General features: G+C 39.0%; 1 protein-coding gene across 1 annotated transcript in view; it reads left to right on the top strand.

Moving 5' to 3' along the window:
- Nucleotides 1-3,382: 3,382 nt before the first annotated feature.
- The window catches only part of TMEM156 (transmembrane protein 156), a gene marked incomplete at its 5' end in the record, with an annotated part of 42,266 nt that continues 25,742 nt past the window's right edge, over nucleotides 3,383-19,906 (top strand). The window contains 5 exons of the mRNA XM_081999500.1: nucleotides 3,383-3,482; nucleotides 7,411-7,677; nucleotides 8,591-8,851; nucleotides 10,913-11,020; nucleotides 14,195-14,296. Coding sequence (XP_081855626.1) covers nucleotides 3,383-3,482; nucleotides 7,411-7,677; nucleotides 8,591-8,851; nucleotides 10,913-11,020; nucleotides 14,195-14,296 — 838 coding nt within the window. The remainder of the gene's footprint in view (nucleotides 3,483-7,410; nucleotides 7,678-8,590; nucleotides 8,852-10,912; nucleotides 11,021-14,194; nucleotides 14,297-19,906) is intronic.

Below are 19,906 nucleotides of genomic sequence, written 5' to 3' on the forward strand. Positions count from 1 at the left end.
GGTCTTCGCTTCGAACGCTTTGCACCGAGCCAGCCGCGGGGCCGCCCCGCCCGGCGGGACACGGACCCCCGCGCCTCCAGCCGCGCCGGCGACCCGCCCCGCCCTGCATCGGGCCGCCACCGCCTGCCCGCTCGGGCGCCCGCACCTTCCCGCGCCCGGCGGGGCTGCCAACGCCCCAGCCCCAGCCCGCGGACCGGTACCCCTCCCCCTGGGAGCCACCTCCACAGCAGGCAGGCGGGCGGGAGCCCGCCCCTCGCTAGCCTTCGCCCTTCCTCCTCCTCCTCGCTTTCTCCTCCCCCTCCCGGCAGCCCCAGACCCCCTCCTCTGACTGCCAAGCCCCGACCGCCCTTCTCACCTCTCAAGGTCCGGGAAGGGGGCGGGGAAAGAAAAAAAAAATCGCAAGGGAGGCCCCGGGACCCCCTTCCCTCCCCTCCCCTCCCCTTCGCCCCGGCGGCAGCCAGCGTTCCCGCTCTGCCGGGGAAGGCCGCGGGCACTGGGCGATCCCTCCCCGGCGCTAACGGGTCCCCGCTGGCCCCGCTCCCGGCCCCTCCCCTGCGCGCTCGGGCGGCGCCGACCCCAGGGCCGGCCGCGCACGGGGGAGGAGGGGCGGGGCGGGGCAAGAGGACCCAGGGGCGGGGCGGGGCGCCGCTCCCGCACCCCGCCGAACCGCCGGCTCCGCCTCCTGCCGCGGGACGGGAGGTGTGCGCGGCTGGCGCCAGCCAACTGCCGGCTTCCGCGCGCCCCAGGGTACGGGCAGCGCGCGGACGTGGCTTGCTCCCCTGAGGCTGCGGGGGCGCGCGCGCTGCGCTCCCCCTCCCGGCGGGGCAGGTGAAACGGCGGGGGAGACGGTTTTCTCTTTTGTGGGGTTTCTCGTGATTAACCCTATAAATGGCCTCATCCTGTCCCAGGGTACCCTTGCCTGTCTTCTAAAACCACAAAGCTAAGCATTTACATAGCTTCCCGCTGATTTAAGTGAAATAAATCCACAGGGACACACACAACGCAACCATTAACCATTAACATTCCCTCAGAACCCTGGCACCATGGGGTGCCCGACACCGTCAAACGGGAAAACACGTTCCAGCCTTGCTGGCCTTGTTAAGCAATGCCTTACCAGTGACCTCTGCCATCCAAAGGTAGAGTACTTTTCCAAATTAATAGACTGACAGTCAGATCTGCCTCCAACTGATAAAAGTGCTTTAAGGGCACACAAGATCATTGCTGAGGCGTGGTGGTACGTGTTTGATGCAGTAATGAGGTATATAGCGCTTTCTTTGCCTACTGCTGTAAGGAAATACGGCCTACCTGGCTGTGTGCTTCGCCTGTCTGCCAGTTCTCATACCTGCTCAGTTTAAACCATTTAGCCAATTTAAACTAAATTTGACCAATGGATAGGGTTTTCAAAGGTTCTAATTTTTCCAGCTGTTTAAAAGTTATTAGCTAGGTGGAGGGAAGCATGTCCCCAAGAAGGAAAACTCATGTTTTTCACTTCATTTGGCGGGTCAGGCCGCACACACGCACATGACTCAGCTAATTTACACAGTTACAACTGCTAAAGGTAATAGTGTCTAAAGCTTGGGATGTCCCTGGGATGTGTGGACAGATTAGACATGGGCCTCCTGAACTCAGAAACTAAACTAAAATGTGCCATCACAACAGCCCTAAAATAGGTAGTGCCCACCTTGGAAAAGAGTTCTTGGAAACCTTCTGTAGAATCTGAAACTCAACATATTCCACAGACTCTTATTATACCAAGCTGAACTTGGGTGTGATCCTGCAGGGCAATTTCTATTCTGACCCTGGGCACTAGCAACAATGATGAAAGTCTGAACGTATCAGAAAGGAATGGGTACATACATACATTATTTGACAAAGTCATGTTATTTTCCAGTATTTTCTCCATTCCTTCTGGGCAGAAAGAATGGGTGAACACCCTGCAACCTTGAAAACAGGAAAATATAAGTAACCGATATGGAAAAAGACACTTAAGGGGCAATGCAGTCTCTCACGAAGTAGAGCTAATTTGCTTACAGATGACAAATATGAATTGTGCAGTGGGTGTATTTCACTTTTTAAATTCATACCTATGATTTTTGGTATTCTTATTACTTCTGTTGTGCCATACTGACAAGAAAATCAATTCATTTTGCTTTGGTTACATTGCTTTCATTGCATAAAATTGCTACATTTAAAAAATCATACTAATAAATTTATATTCACTAGAGCTCCACTAAGAGTCTTTCTATAGAATGAATACAGTATTTCCTTCCACCTGACTTACTCATCTTCTGAGATAACTAGATGAAAAGAGCATTTCAGGTTTGTAGGACATTTCTTATTCTAACTTCAGCAGCATTACTTCATTTTGGTAGTACTCAATATTTAATGGGTTGTGGGAAAAATACTACATCAGAAAAGAGCCTTCTGAATTAATTAAATCCTTCATAGTGTATATACTCTATATTTGAGTCAAATTGTTTGTTTTTACATATGCATTGTTCAGAGTACTTTTATTCAGAACGTTTCAGAAATGTTCATTGCAGTTATCCGTAACAAGAATTTATGGAATATCATGGTGGTTGTCAGAATTAAACACTTTTTTAGCTGGAAAATTTAGCTGAAAAATTGTGACTACAATGTATAGAAATAGTAATGGCTCTATCCAGTCTTCTTGTGGCGTAAAGGATAGTAACATACACACTGAAGACACTCTATGGATTGGCAACACATCTGTTGTCTTTGAAGAATACGGCAGCAATGATAATATGAACATCTCATACTCAGTTCATTGTACTTAGTACATCACTTATTTGCCAGATCAGAAACTTTAAGTTGTAATGATCAAATTAATAGTCTGTTAAAGTCTTTAAGATTCTGTATTACATAAAATTATCTTCCCCTGGCCCCAATGCATATGTGTACAAATAAAACAACAAAATCTCCATGAGATATCTGACTCATTTTTCTAATGAGGGTCTGACTCATTTTTTTAAAATCTTCTTGGCCAAATGAGAACAAAATTCCTTCACAAAGATGATTCTTACTATTTAGAAGGTATGTGAAAATGGCCATTAGGGGGTGATGTTCCTAAAACAAAACTAACCCAAATGAATAAAATAGTTCCTATGCATGATTTTTTCCTTATTTTCATCATGGTACGTGAGTTTTATCTTCAGCATATTCATTTGAATCATCCTCATCTATGTCAGTGTCAGAACAGAACTTGTCTCTCTACAACTTAACGTAACAAGAAGTAAAAAGAAAAGTCGTGTTAGAAAAAGGAAATGAATAGACGTTATTTTGCATAAAGTCTGCACGAAGTTAAAAGCTAAACCAGGAAGGAAGTTACCACCACTATACTGGATGGGAGTGCTTCAGTGACATGTGCCTGCTTTTGAGAAAATCAGAGCTCTTCAGATTAGTACTAGGAATAATTACCATGTTTATTTTATGTTTACCTGAATTTTTCAAAATCCATGAAGGTGAGTGATCAGCTTTTAAAATAGCCTTTTATTTATTCTAAAGACCAATTGCAATTGAGAAGTTGGCACGTGTTTTCCTAAAAGTGATGGTTAGGATGTTGTTCTCATATGGACTTTGCAAAGCATATAGATTTTTGCATTAGATTTTTAACCAACAGAGTTAATGATATGTGGTGATTTGAAAGGATTTTGTCACTCACATTCACTGCAGAATTTTTGGTAACTACTTCCGTGCAACTGTACTTTTACTATCTTCCTCATGAACAGAGTAGTTAAAATGCATATGTTCTTTTATAGGAGGTACTCATGTCTTAAAAATTTTTTTTTTTTTTACATTTCTATAGTTAAATGCGTATAAAAATTTGTACAATTACTATCTGGTATGAGATGTTGTCTGTGAGAGAGATATGCGGTGGTAACCAGACAAAAAGTAGAGCAGAATAGGTATAACTGAGTGAAGCAAATCTTTTAACATAAATCCCAACTAAATCTTGGTGATCCTAGAGGTCGACACTGGATTTAGGATGAATGCAAAATATATGTGTGTGAGTTATGCATTCAGTGCTTTCGTAGAAATCCATAAATTAATATTAAAATAGTTTTGTCACATCCATTCCTAAGTAAGCTTTTGAATAGAAAAATATTATAATAAAAAGCATCCCTTTGACAAATGGTGTGTGTTCCCAGGCATCAGGAAGTAAATTATGAAGTATAATTTTCAAAAAAAAAAAAAAAGAAAAAAAAGAAACCAGATTAGGTTACTTCTATTTAAATATCTGTTTTCAATAACCAGAAAGAATAAACATGACAGTAACTAGAACATAATTTATAGATTTTTAATAGGTTTAGAATTACTGTGCTGTAGCTGTTTCAAGTTGCTGGTTACCCTATGAGGCTTCACCACATGGATTTGTTGTTGGAAACCTCTGAGATGATAAACACAGTGACTGTTATCTTCCTCTGTGAGAGGTTCCTAAATGAGTGGCAGAGACCTCCTAATTCCACAGGCTTTCCTAAGATCACATTAATGTTGTGGGTGCTTCGGGTTTTTAATATAACCTCTGAAATGGCTGGCAAGCAAAGCAGACAGAAGTAAGTGAAACTTGGATGTTTTATCCCAAGGGAAGTTCCAGCATTTATTTTCATTCCTGTGTAGGAATAAAAATGGAAATTTCTCATTAAACAGAAATTTTGGGGGAAATCAATTTGTGAAAAACCAAGCCTTTAAAAAGTTATCAAAAAAATACAGTTCAACATTGCCAAAAGTGAATTGTTTCCTTCATCTTTGTAAAGCAACCCACTTGTTTGGTTAGGAGTCATTGAACCTTTAAACTATATTGCTTTATAGCAGGAGGTTGTTGTTTTGGAGTCTGATGCTCTCAATCCCAGTCCTGTCCTCTGGGTCCAGTGATTTAATGGAGTCTACCTCCTTTAATCTCTCAGTTGTGTATTCCCCAACTTATACTGTAAGCTTTGTACCTCTGCAATATTATGTGACGACTGTAATTTCCATAAGGAAGTGATAAAAAATGCAATTTTATATACTGCGAAGTTGATTTGAAACAGGTTACCACAGATCAAATGAAAAGTCAAGCCAATCCACAATGAAATATTTATGATTTTCTTTAAAGGAAGCAAGTTTTTTACAAATTCAGCTCTTCCCTGTGAATAATTTAATTTTAATGGAATTGGATTGTCTATGGAAAAACAGCCTGTAAATAGAGGCTTAATAAACAAATTTTATAACCACAGAACTTCCTAACATGAAGGATGAGGGTTACGGATTTTTGAATATAAAGCATTTTACTAGAGATACTTTGCATGGTTTCATCTCAGTGATCCTCTTAACTCTTCAGGCCGCCTCTATTCAGATTTCACAAAACCCCTTCCATATTTCTAGTGATGTTTACATTTGGGAGGCTGCTTCCCTGTCCTGCAGTAAGGAGCAAGCCTCATGTGGGTAAGGCTCTCTGTCTGCCATGTAATCCACTTGGAAAATCTCGTCTTTTTGCAGCCTTGCTTACCGTGTTCAATAATATATATCCCTCCCTGGAAAGTCCACAGTCCTGTGAGGTGGAAGAAAGTAAATTTTACTGATGCTAGATGGTAATTTGAATGGCTTTCTCAGTAGACATCTTTCAAGAAGATGGTAAGCACCCTCCCTAACAGGGCAGCATTCAGACTTTTTCCACTCAAGTAACATGCCTTTTACAGATCTACAACATGGCTCACAGGCAGCTCTGGAGCCTATTTAGCCGTGTGTGAAGTCCAAAATGGACTTCATAGCGCTGTATGTAGACTGCTGTCACAGCACAGTCAGCAGATTCCCAAGTCCGCGTACAAATTTCTTGGTCAAAGGGGCTTGGTAGGGAATTACCATTAGTTGACCTGGAGATCTGTAGCAATGGTTTTAGGCTGGTTGCCCGGATGCACACACACCTTGCCATGAGAGCAGAATAAGCATTTGATTTCTGCTCCTGGCTCATCTCTATAGCAAAGCTCTGCACTAAACACCTCCTTCAGCTGGAAGAATTTGACCTCAAGAGCCTGCTCCACCCCAGGTTGCGTGGGTCAGATCCCCCAGGTTGCGTGGGTCAGATCATAAGCGTTTCAAGGAAAATGTTTTGACTTGCCTCAGGGAAAGATCAAGCCCTAAATTTTGTCTGACATTTTCCCTTTTTTTATTAAAGCTAATTATTTTCTTCCCTGCATTAGATGTGTATTTTACATTTCAATTTATTATGTTTTATAAGGACTTTATGACTCTCTGATGTAGTGTTAGTAAAGTGAAGATAATTTACTTTGGTGTTGGATTTTGGATTTTATTTCTGTATCCTGTCTGAAATCCTTCACTGAACTGTTTCTGAGGTCAGCCTGCTGCGATGTGAGTACAGGTGGCCTGTTGAAGCTGTCAGATTGCGGCCGGGCACTGGAGCAATTAAAGGCTATGTTTTTTTCTCTAGACATAAGGATTTATGAATGTATGTATGAACGTATTACTCCAATTACTCATAATGGGAGGTAGATGCAAAATTTCTCTTCACAGAGATGCAAGAGTACTACTAGAATTGGAAGTTCAGCTACAAAACTATTTGCATAGTGCCGCATCAACTCCAGGAAGTCGTTATTTATATTCGTAAATGCGTATTTCATGTTGGGGTCCCAGAATTTTTTAATTCTTAATTTTTTTTTTCATATTGAGAAAATAATTCAAGTTAACTCAAGTAAAAATGCACAATTTATACAATAAAGCCCTACTTCAATGTGGAAGAGAGCTAAGATAACACTCATTAATAATTAATTCTATGTGGTTTTTGCTACTTGCCAGAACTGCATTAATGTACTCTAATTACAGTAATTTGATACTGAAATTTGACTATGAATCCCAAAGACAATGGTCATAATTAAGATTCATATTTGTTGACTAAATATAGGAGAATGTGAAGGGTGTGGTGGTTCTGTGTATTTTCACTGTGTGATTTCAATGTCATTGGAAAGAAAGTTTTTGTTTTGATTATAGCCATTTTACAACATAATTGCACTGGTGGATTGTGACTGCACGGTTGCAGGGCTAAGTTCCCCCGCTGAACATGAGTGATTTCATCTTCTTTTCAAGTACAATCAAATTGGAGCAGCTTTGAAAGAGGAATGTGACTAGACACCACCACAAATTCAAGTTAGTATTACAAGAGTCTTCATAGAATTCAGCAATAAGATCCAGCATTGAGGTTGTGGGAAGACTCTGCCCTTGCTTTTTCTCACTTGTTGATGCATTCAATATGCTGCCATAACCCTCAAGAAAGAAAGTACATGTCGTTGTAAGGTGGTTAAAGGATCTATTACATGATGCTTCCATGTCCATATTTGTCCATGTGTCCTATATGACTGTCTTCCTAATATAGTACTCTTTTTTTTTTTTTTTTTACAGCTAACACTGTAATTGTGTCATGCACGGATACCTGTTCATCAAATAACACCACTTTTCCACTTTGTACTTTTAACAATTCTTGCAAAAGATCAGTGCAACAAAGAAGAGAAAACCAGACTATTTTACTGAAGGCTATTGTAAATCATTCCAATTTCCAAAATATTCCATGTATTTGCCAGTCCTCCAGGAGGGGACAGTCCTATACTAAACATAGAGAGTGTGAACCCAATGTTGATCATCAAGGATCAGGGCCAGTAGCTAAAAAAAGTAAGTAGGGGAAGAGAAATATTTAATTTTGAAGTCGTAATTACAACATAAAAGACATGTTTTTATCTGTTACTTGCATGTTTTGTAGAAGGCAGCCCTGAATAAGGACTGGCATAGCAATACAGAGAGCAGTTCAGCAACATCCACATCTTTTCAGAGCAGTAGCAGTGTATTGCTCTGTGCCATATACACTTGCAAAGTATCTGGAAACTTTTGGGGAAGAGGATACCTATGAGTTTTGTTTTCCTAAAATTGTCAGCAACAGGGGCAACAGGCCAAGTCCTGAATATAAGAAAGGCAGTTCTTTTCCAACGGCATCATTTTCTTATTACAAAATAGCTGCCTTAACAAGTGTGGAAAATAAAACAAAAAATACGCGGACAAACTCTGTTCTCAGTTATACCTATATAACTCTAACACTTTTGACAATGTGTCACCTACCTATGTTTCTTGTTAGCATTGTGCAAGTCTCACAGCTTGTGTGGTTTGAAGTAAAACAAGGACCTTCTGCAACTGATAGCAGATAGACTAGATGTACACTTCAGATCTCTATCACCATATGGCTTTTACTTGGTTTTTATTTTTTTTCATAGCCTGATATTTGTTTCTGTTAGCTTTGACAACAGACGACAAAACAACAGAAAACTGAAAAGCACTGAAGCTGGTAGTAAAGCAGAAAAAGGGCTATAATTTGCAGGGGAAATGTATTCTGTATAGACAGTCTGTATAGAACAGAATTCTTCAGATCTGTTCAGAATAACTTTACATGATATCCTTTTGTCCATTTTATCACAGTCAATAATGTAAAAGCCTACTGTATGTTTTTGCAAATGAGACAGTAAACTTATTTTATTGTTCTTCTTGTTGTCTCTGTTTAACACATGCTATATAACAGTTTTGTTTTAATTTTTAGTTCCAAAAGCAAAAGGCTCACTTGAAGTGAAAACAGAAGATGTTATTTACTTCTATAAATATTTTAATTTCATGACGGTTTCTGAGAAAGAAGCAGCAGAGCAAAATACTTACTACCTGCTGGAAATCCACATCAACAATTCTATAGTCGAAGGAAGAAATGCAGCTGAACAATACCTAAATCATTCCTGTCTAGTGGCAATGATGGAAGACCAAAACGACTGTATAAATATTTCAGTGCAACTGAAGTCTTATGTGGAATGTAAGTTACAAGGGAGAGTCAAAATGGAAATCAAACCAGAAACAATATGAATCTTGCAAAAAAATCTCCAGTCGGTAGTTCTTTGCTTTCAGCAACCATTTGAAAGTATTTAAGTATTTCACAAGAAAAGAATGCAATTTTGGTCATCCTTCAGTAAAAGACCATCTTTAGTAGGCAACTGACAGTTTTAATAGCGATTTAAAGCAGGTTTAGCTGTGGCTTTTTTTTCCTAGAAGCAACACAGCAAAGTAAGTATCTACATTTTTTTGCTTAGTGGTGACAGACTCACAAATTGCATGTATGACAAAACTTGGAATTACTTTTTTCCTCTCCCCTCCCTTATAATGGCATACCCTTGTCGTCGTGGTGGTATATTAAAAAATTCCTGTTAACTTCAGTGTCAGAAGAACCAGGAGACAGATTTGACTTTTCTTAACGTTGTACTGCAATAGCCTACTCTACAGCCTTAGTACAGTACACTTAAAAGAGAAAACTCTGAGCTAGGCTTAGTTTTCCCAGAGGTCAGCCTGTCAGCTTTTAAAATTTCTTTTTGTACTGCAGGAGTATTTTGGCTGGTTGTCTGACCATGGTCAGGGCTTCCAGCCTGTCTGTATGCAATGCTTGCCATCTGGGAATTGCTGAATTATTACATTCATTTAGTATGGCACATTCATTTTATTCTGTACCTTTGCTGGAAAAAAAATACGTGTTTTGGAGTTGGCTAAACCTATATTAAGTAAGTCCAAGTAAAATCCTAGAGAAGAGAGGGCAGCTTAGTTTTTTTTTAAGTAAGTCGGTCTAGCTGTGAGAGGAGTATAGTTTGTGACTTGTCCTGCTAACTTGTGTCAAAACTGTGCTAACCACCCTTTGCTAATGGTGATTTACCTGGGAAGTAGTTATCTCAATTAACAATAAAAATTAACAACACAACTTTTTTCTATTTACTTCAAAACAAGTCTAGAGCAGTGCTCAGGCCTTTGACTAGGCAAGGTTGATGTACAAGTCACTACAAGATGGGGTAGAGTAGTCTGTTTGAAAGGAGCCTAAATGACTGTATAAAAGATATTTTTAGCTCTGAATAAGGAGTGATGAGCTGTGCTTACCTCAAAGAGCCATGGGGTTATTGGCAGTTCCCTCATGACTTCTCAATGGAGAGGATACACAAGGGAAGTTGATGTAGGTCTAATTATACTATTCTAAGTCAAGGGAAGGAAAACAGTGGTTTGGCTATAGTCTGTAATTTGATTTTATATGAGTAATAGTAACATGGTTATTAAAATAGTTATTTGACAATGCTAAGGTATGCATTAACAAGCAGCTGCCAAAGGAGTTTGAAAGGTCTTTCAAACCAGGGAGCAAAGTTCCCCTCATCCTTTCTCTGTGGTATATAGTCCTGGCTTGTACTAGTTACTGAACTAATTCCCTGCGGAATGTGGGTGCATTTCTGCAGCAGCCTGTTGTCCGAAAGAGAAGGCTACCTCCTACACCCAGTCCCACGCTGATTCTACCCCAGGGCAGCTTTGGTTAAAAGAACTCCCCAGAGGGGTCCTGTTGGTGGCATTTCCTCATTTTTTGGTAAGAAAATTTCTACATGTAGAATCTTACTTTCTCCCATATATGAAGGTGGACCAGGAGGTTCGGAAGGCCAGTACAGACCAGTGTTGGACAGTGGACCAACTGCTTCTGTGCTCCATCCAAACAAAGGGAGGATATATATTACCTTTGTTCTACCTTAAATATTGACGTTGATCTTTGAAGCATTTTATTCCTGGCTCAGTTGCATGTAACAGTTTATACAAGTAGGAAAAGTTCTCATTTACTTAGCTACATATTTCAGACATGGGGAGGTACATACAGGTGAAAATGAAGCTAAATTCTAGATAGGGAACTTAATTTCAAACAACAAAGAAGGCTGAAAGAAAAAGGCATAATCTTCTCTTTTGCTTCAATTGTCATTTGTGGGGATAGGCATGTTCCAAAAACCACCAAGGCAGATTGCTCTGCTTTTTTTCTGCCAGTGATTTCCTGCTTCATTTTCTCTCTTCTACTTTTTATGGACAGATCCAATGTGTGTGACGAAGATCATTTGGCTTGCTATGATTCCAGTAGTTTTTGTGTTTACTATTTCAATTGTCATCCACAAAATAGTCCAAGAAAATGAACAAAACTGTAAGTAACAAAAAGTTAATTTGCATGAATTTAGATTTTTGTGCAATGAAAAATGTATTAATTTTCAATAACAAAGCTGTTGATTATTAATGTGGTTCAGAAACCAATATTTTAATTGTAATATGGTAAAAGCTTCTTACAGAGGGGCTGAAATACTCAGCGGATTGATACTATCACCTCAGCTCTGAATTGTGGATGCAAATTCAAGCTCGTTGATGATGAATGAAATAAGTGGGTTTTGACAGATGCTTGGTGGCCTATGATCCCTAGTGATACGAACTTCTGTTTCAGACTGATTCCAGTAGATAAAATAACTACAGTTGAACCTTGTCAAAGGTCTTAAGCAAACATGCCAATGACCAATATAAGGAGATTGAAATACCCATTCCTCCCTGAAGATGATTCATGTAGGTCACAGTCAAGAAAAATTGCAGGATAGATATGGGGAGGTATGCACTCAGCTGTCTGCCCTAAAAACTGGTTATCTAAATTCAGTGCTTGTGTAACCCCATACAGGTCAACCAAGCTATATCTTCTTAAACCACAAGCTGAATTAAGCTTAGATGACATTTCTTCTCCTTGCTGTTATTTCAGCAAAGAAAATATTGCTGTGATTTTTGAATCAGAACTATTGACTATTCCAAGTGACTAAAACTTCACCATGAAAGAACTTGTCCTTAGTTCAGAGACAATTATTTCTACAGAATGCCTTCACCAGCCAAGACAGGCTTTTCCTAAGCAATTCACTTGGGATAGAAGTTGAAATTGGGATTTACAGTATTTATTCTAGAAATATACAGTGAAGAAAGCAAGAATAAAAGTGTAGGAGTAACCTGAGCAGGAAACTTTTGAGCAATGAAGATAAAGTCCTCTGCACAAAAACGATGCAGAAAATTGACTGCTTGTCAGCTGCTGGTCTTTGTTTTTTATCCCAAGGTAGGTGGTACAGGGAGCACACTTCCTTTCATCAGCATGAAAAGAGCGTTGCTTAACCCGTTATCTGAGATAATAGCTCTCAGATGCTTTTCACAGCAATTTCCTGAGACTTTCTGCCTGTGTGAGCCCTGAGTGGGCAGAATGCCTCTGGACAACCACAATTTAGTTCTTATTAGCAGGCAAATGTCCATTCCCCTTGTCGTCCAAAGCTGCTGAATGGAGACCTTGGTCACAGGAGTAATAAAAAAATGATGAGCCATATCCATTCCCCGGATCGTCCTTACTGTATCCACAGGCTGTTTTGTAATGAAAGAGCAAGAGGAGTCTAGCTTTAATCATAACTGAACAGAAGGGAGAAGAGTGCCCACACACAAAATGTTTCTGTGAGTTTTTTGCATAATGTAAATATTTTATGCATATATTTTTAATGAATAAGCAAAACAGTTGCTTAAAATGGCAAATTTGTGCCCTCGCCCTGCCAATGATTAGAGAAACTCCTTATGAGATTATCTTGGCTGAAATACATGATCTTTTACTTATTGCTAGACCCAAATTCTGAGACCTATTTTATGAATATGAAAATCCCACAAAGTGTAAATTAGGTCTTTATAAGCGAGCTATTAAATGCTCTAATTTAAAGGACTTTTTTATTTGTAATTTCAAAGCTGCCTATAAATGTCATGAGTATGATTTTCTATGCTTTGAGTCATAACATCTCATTTTTAATGCAGAACCATTAGCGGTGATGATTAATGATTTACTGCCTTTATTCTTAAACATTGGTTTTCTATTAAATTAAGTTTTTTTCAGAATTGTCGTGGACACAAATAGGGAGGAAAATATGCCCTTTTGAGGCTTCTAATTACTGATTTGCTTCTAGAATACATTTTCTGTTAATAGAGCAATAGTGGTTTTATTAATTAAATTTACAATATGTGACATTATAAACTACATCAATATATTACTGACAAAAGACAAGCACATAAAAATCAGATTTAAGGGTTGTATTCCTTATGCATATATATTACGATGCCACCTTTAATTGCAAGTCTACATACTGCTTTTTTCAGTGGTGCCCAAAGGATACAGCAGAATATTATTATGTGCCTAAAACAGCTGCTAAGAATTTTTACAGTCATAATTCTGTTAGTAATTTTTCTTTTAATTTCTGAGCACTGCTGAAAGCTGTTAAGAAATATGGAATTATTCATTTCCTCTTGAGACCTTGCAAGACATTCTGCTAGGCAGACTTTGAGACTCTTTGAAACATTAATGAAGGTATTTCCATGAGTGCATAAAATAAAATATCCAAATAAACTTGGTGGAGGTTACTACTGATTCGTGACAAAGCAACTACATTAGAAATTAGTCCTTTTGCCTTTTCCCTTCCACTCTTGTTTTATGACCACTTCCAGAGCTTCCTTTGACATTAACTGTTACAAGAGCATGCTTAGGGCTTCTGCGCATGAGATCTCTGATGTCTATTCATAAAAAAATCATGACCTAAATAATGCTAATTTAATGAATTTCTTAAACGTGAAGTTTTCTAGTGTTCTCAGAAGAAAAAGATAAAACCAAATTCTGTTATGTAGAATTGGAGCAAGCCTACCATCAGAAGCTGTCTGAGCCCTGAACTTCTGTCACTGTAGAACGGGGCAAACCATAACAGCTGCACAATCAACTGCAATAACCCCACCAATAGCACAGCATTAAGAGAGCAACAGAAGGATGGCAAGACTGAAGAGTTTATGCACTGGGTGCTGAGGACAGTCAGAGGTGCTCAATCCAGCTCTATCTTTCTCTCTCTGAGCAGTGCAGAGCTTGCTCTCAAACGATGCTTCCAAAGATGAACACCCCACACTTGCAAAGAATCTGCCAGGTTCCTAGGATGCCAGTAGACTCCATCCTTGCTATTCCAGTGTCAGCAGTGTGAGTGTGAACGTGTACTGGAACATGTACTTCTTTGATAACCTTCCAAAACTTGTTCAAGGTACACAGTACAGAGGAGGGAAGGAATAATTTGAAAGGGGCAACCCTGAATGGAATTTCCAGAAAATATCATTCAGGAAAATATAAAACATCAGGCCCTAGGTTTTCCTTATCACCTTATTTCAAGACCTTCCTGGTTTTTCATGGAAGTTGTTTAACAATTTAAGAATAAACTATTGACCAGCCTTCCGTCTAATTAGTGCTGTATGTAATTCTATAGTTGAGGATAATGCATTTTGTTTAAAACAGATTGTAAACACAGATTAGCAGCAGTTTCTACTATTCTAAGAAGAAAGAGTTCTAGACATGCAAGAAGAACCATATCTGCTACTAAAATTCATCCTTTTCCTGGTAAGTAATGTAAAAGTAAAATAAAAACCTAACAAATCCTGAGGCACTAGGAGGTCAAGAAAAACCTTTTAAGTCTTTCCTGTCAGAGGATGCTTCAGGTTTGTTTCAGAGTTACCTTGATCCTACACAAATTGGATCTGGCCAATGTTATGGAAACATTTTTATATAATAAATAAATAATGCTGACAGTGAAACTGTAAGATGGCTTACATATATCATATAGGAAAGCTTCTCTCAGTCTTCCAAATGTGTTGCATTAATGACTTTGGGTTTTTTACCTCCTTTTAATTTTTGATCATGTTGTGTGCCACATTTGAGGTTTGGCAGCTGAGTGCTTTGTATGTTTATGAAAAGTACAGAGACATGTACACACATGTATGTATGCTCTGTGTGTTTATGACTCTTGACAAAATCTGCTACCAAAGGATGGAACAGATGTCTGTAGCAGAACTCAGAGAATTATTCTACTGGCTCTTTGTAGCCTATTTCTAGGGAAAAATTCCCACAAAATAGAATTTTTCTAGTCTCAGACAGGAGTTAAAATGTAGTCTTCTGAGAGTGTAGTATGTTTAGCACAGATAAATTAAATAGCATGGCTAAACTCAAAGTTTTAGTTCTAGAAATTATGATTTGGTAACAAATCTCTGTGTGAGGGGAAATTAGCTGCTGTACTTCTGAGTGTTACTGATATTGCTGGGGGAGTCATATGCTTTAAAAAATTCCGTGGATTCTGGTTTTGCGAAGGGAGCTCTATCTTAAAAAAGATTAACATGAACATAGAGAATAATAGCTCTGAATGGCAAACAAACCTCCCTCCAAAACAAGAATAAATACAAAGCCAGCAAATGAAAAAAATGGTTTTAAATGGCTAGGCTTGGGTACCCCCCTGTTTGTTTTGTTGGTTCTTCAGGAGTAAGAGGAGACTCAATAATTTCTCTCTACAAGTCAGTAACTCATGGCATTTCAATTTTACGTAGGAAAGAGTGAATAGCTCCCTGTCTGTCTGAATTCTCCTGGGAGTACAATTTATGCTCCTCTCTTTTAAAGCACTGGCTACCGCTAAGATGTATTTATGAGCTCATTATTTTCATCCTGCAGGGAAGGAATTATCTCTCTGACATCTTTTGTCTTGAGTAGCTTCCCTAATACCATACCTGTTATATCAGCATGTTCACAATGGCAATTTTAGTGTTGTATATCCAAAGGCATTTTGGTTAATGAAGTTTTATGGAAATTCAAATCTAGTTTTACTAGATTTTACTGAAGAGAACAGGAATTTATTTCTTTACTGTGAGGTTGATGGAGCACTGGAACAGGCTGCCCAGAGAGGATGTGGAGTCTCCTTCTCCGGAGACCTTCAAAACCTGAGTGGGCGTGTTCCTGTGCAACCTGCCCAGGTGATCCTACCTTGGCAGGAGGGTTGGACCAGATGATCTTCAGAGGTCCCTTCCAACCCCTACCATTCTGTGATTCTGTGATTTTGTGAATCCCATATTGGTCTGTCATTCTTACTTCTATGTTCCTCCTACTTCAATCTATCCATTTAACCTAGAAAGATGCTTAGTTGTATGAACTGCTATAATGGGTTTTATTTTAATATGAAATTCCTTGTTTTCACACACCATAATGCCAGTCAGTCCAGTCAATTTCCTGATTTATACCAATATAATTTAACGTGGAATCAAGACCATATGAAAAGAGTTTATTTTTTACACAGTTGCTAAATTTAAGATTTGCTACTGAGAATGGATTATAAATAGCTATAAATGACTTCTTCAACAGCTCTTGATAATATTTTCACTATCATTAGTGCATAGCTTGGAATCTTGAAACAAAACATTGAGATCCACTGAAGACAATACAGCTACCCTGGAAACTCTGTAATGAGACTAAATAAAATAACAGTATATCTGAGAGGATGTGACAGTATCTCATATAGATGAAGAGATGTATAGGTACCTACTAAAAGGTTATTCAAAGTTCAGAAAAGATAGGGAAGAAAAAGACAAAACCTATACTTTCAGAATGAGAATGATTTCCTAGGTAGGCTCAGGAAATTGCTATGTTAATATCACTGTCGTCCTATGAAAATATAATTTGCAGCATGGTTCCTAGTTTTTTGAAACTGTTAGTGGTTCTATGTCCATGAATCATTACCATTAAGTCAGGTGGCCAGAGGAAAGGAGGAAAAATGTATAGTATGTTATCTGGGGTAAAATTAAAGTTACAGCCTTCCAAATTCATGGTGCTACAAAGGATTAAGCACATATGTGAGGATAGGGGAGCTTTGGAGCGTTCTGGTCATAAATGTTGACCCATAAATTTTGACCGACAAAACGTTGTCTGTGCTGTTAAGCTAAAAATGTATGCATTAGAGCGTGGGCTGTACAGAGCACATTTTCTAGAGTTTGGATCTGTTTCTGCCATTGTATTTATGTAAAACAGTCCCTTGAATGGTATGAATTGACAAAACACAGTTGCCCTTAAATGCAGCCACAAGAGAAGGGAAAGAGTACAGGGTGCTGCTTCTTCAGTGCAAGAAGCAAGCGTTCTTCAAGTGGCTGATCTGTATTTCCAGACACAGAGCATTTTCATATCAAATAGGACTTGGTAGTAGTAGCACATGGAAAATAATCCATAGAAGAAAAGTCAATTCCTTGGTTTGTGTTCATGACAGAGAATCTTAGGGAGACTCTCACATAAGAGACTTTTGTTGCAAGAATTTCTTTGAGGAGCTTTCTCAAATTGAAAAGGCAGTAAAAGATGTTTTGGAACAACTTAATAAATTAATAATATCAATTAGAACTAGACAGTATTCCTCACAGTCTTTGAAAAGAACTCGGATAGAAACTGCTAAACTGTCATGCGCAGCTTACAGTTTAAATCAGCCTCAGATCCAGAGAAAGGGAAGGCAGCTATACATAACCTGCCCTTACACCTTTCCCTTAGCGCACTTTCCCTAACCCACTTTAGTACCTTTTCCACTACTTGTAACTGATGAAGTATCCTCTATTCTGAAGTATTCTCTATTCTGAAGTATTCAGCCATATTCTCATATAGCTGTATCATAACAAAAAATAAGCCTGGGGACATGGCACAGAATTACTTGTTGGGAGCAGGGCAGTGTGTGTGAACTGTACACTACATTATTAAAAAAAAAAAAGAAGTTGCACAGGAAACAGATTGCATAAATCTGTGTGTTTAAATACCTACAGTGAATCTGCCTCGCAGGGTCTTTTCATACTGGAAGTTTCATTAATATAATTATATGGGTTATACTTGAGTGTGAATTTATATTACTAGAAGTCTACCACTATAAATTCCCATTTAGACCTTCTTTTCCTAGCGTAAGAATAACATTCCTTGTTTATTTTTATCCTGTTTTGAAAGCAGTTTAAGGTGTATTGGAAAAAAGCCCTGCTACAATTCCTATACTAAAATGGGACCATGCAGACAGGGTTAATATCATTAACAACATTGTTAACATCATCATGTTGATACTCTACAGTCTGTGTGGGCAACCGTAGCTCACATATAATGCCTTGTTCTACATGGCTCAAATGGTGTACTTCTCTCATTTTCAGTGATACTCATCGGCTCACAGAGTCACAGTTTGGTTCGTTACATTTTAGGATGCAAATACAGGATTCCCTGACTCACTTGCCTGGCTCACAGTAACACAAAGTTAATTCTGATGGATGGTAATTTTATAACTCTTCCTGAAAGGACATTGTAGGATCATGGTGACAACCAGGACTCGGAGAGTAAAAGCTCAGGGTTTCTGGCCTGCAGTTGTTTTCTGGACTGTTCAGATTTTGTGACATCCAAAGCCTTTGATGTAAGTGGGCTCGACAGCTGTAATTTGCACATAAGAAACAACAAGACAAATTTCCTCTCAGTCATTTGAATTCCTGTATTTTTTTCTGTGCTATCCTATTAAAGTAATAGTTCCTCTCCTACAAGATTAGAGGGAATAGGCGAAATTCTGCCATCCCTCTGATGTATTGCTACAGCTTCCAGTTAGCTGACATGTTGGAAATAGAAGCAAATGCTGGCTTAGTAGTGTCAGAGGCTGGCATCCCAGTGAATTCAGACTCGCTCCTCATTGTATTCTGCAATATATTTTCTTTTTAGCAAGGAGGACAGGCAAGATACATCTTCTACAGCAGCAAATAAATGTGAAGCCAAGAAAGGAGAAATTTGTTTAATCTTGGCCGAGTGACACATCACCTATTTGATTCTGAACCTTCTCAGTTCCTGACATAGCTGAATAGTTGTCTTTTCCTCTGCAACTTGGATGAATAATGCTGGGAAAAGAAAAGCTTGTCACAATATTCAATATTTAAAACAGACTTACATGTTCCCAAGACAGAACACTTCCAGAGAAAAATGTGAAGCTTTGTTACCACTTTGGGTCTTTTTTTATGTTTCAGAAAGGAGGATAAAATCTATAGGATGCAGGTAATTTTAGGGAGCTTTTCATAGCCCCTGTATGCTTTCAATAGAGCACTAATGCACAAGGGGCCGTTTCTCTGCTCAGTTTGTGTGCTTGCAGAATAGTGTTACACACAGCCACATTCCCATTCTCTCCAGGGTCATCCTGAGGGTGAAAAAAGATCCATTGCTATTTTTAAAACTACCCCAGTTTTACTTTATCTTTGCTTTTCATATTCAGATGCTTAATTACCAAGATCCATACTATACTTTTTAGTTGCATTTGTAAAGAGAGAAGCCCAAATGATATAGTAAGTGGAGAAGGGGTGTAGCTAAAGTAGCTAAGTGGCACAGTTCACCCTCTTGTTATGAACTCAGTAGAAACCCATGTGTAGGTTTACAGAAGTTACGGATGGTCAGGGACAGGATGGACCTGGAGTTAAAATATTATTTGTGTTCTACAGTAGTTCTTTGAAAAATGCATTGGATCGTTTTTGATACTCTGAGTAACTCTGAGTAACTCTGAGTTAATTTGCCTGACAATGCCATTTCTGCATTTCTTTATCTGTATCCCAGTAAGATACCGTATCAGTATCTGTGTTGTCAGTGTGCTAAAGGCATCACCACACCTTTCCCTGCTTTTGAGGGAATGTCAAATGCTGTCATCTTTGTTAACAACTGAATGATACCCAGTAGCAGCTCTCCTTATGTGTATGACAAGTTAGCTGAGGCCTCATCACGTGTTCCTGAGTGGCAATCTGGGCTACTGTTACGTGAAAATGAATCGGAAAGTTCACACTAAATTTCAGTTGTTTCCGCTTAACTGGCCAACTGTAGGTTTTTGGGTTTTTTGGGAGACTCTTACTTAACCCCAAATCGGCATGCTTTTGTATCGTCACTACTAGTAAAATTTCCAAGAGCAATTTAGTTGCCTACTTCAGGCTGCTTCCCAGGGAGACTTAGGATCAGCATGTTGTAGTCCCACTAGTTGTCAAGAGGAAGTTAAATACAAAACATAGTTAGTACTTTCAGGAGTTCCTGACATGTATCTGCATCTCTAGGCACTGAAATCCCACTAAAAAACTCTGTCCACCCCTGTCTGGTGTTCAGATAGGTCTTAATTATTTTCAAACTTACAGATTCAACGTTTAACACTCTGCAGATGTATTTTCTGTT

The sequence above is a fragment of the Phaethon aethereus genome (assembly GCF_964289735.1).
Source record: "Phaethon aethereus genome assembly, chromosome: 4".
Lineage (NCBI taxonomy): Eukaryota > Metazoa > Chordata > Aves > Phaethontiformes > Phaethontidae > Phaethon > Phaethon aethereus.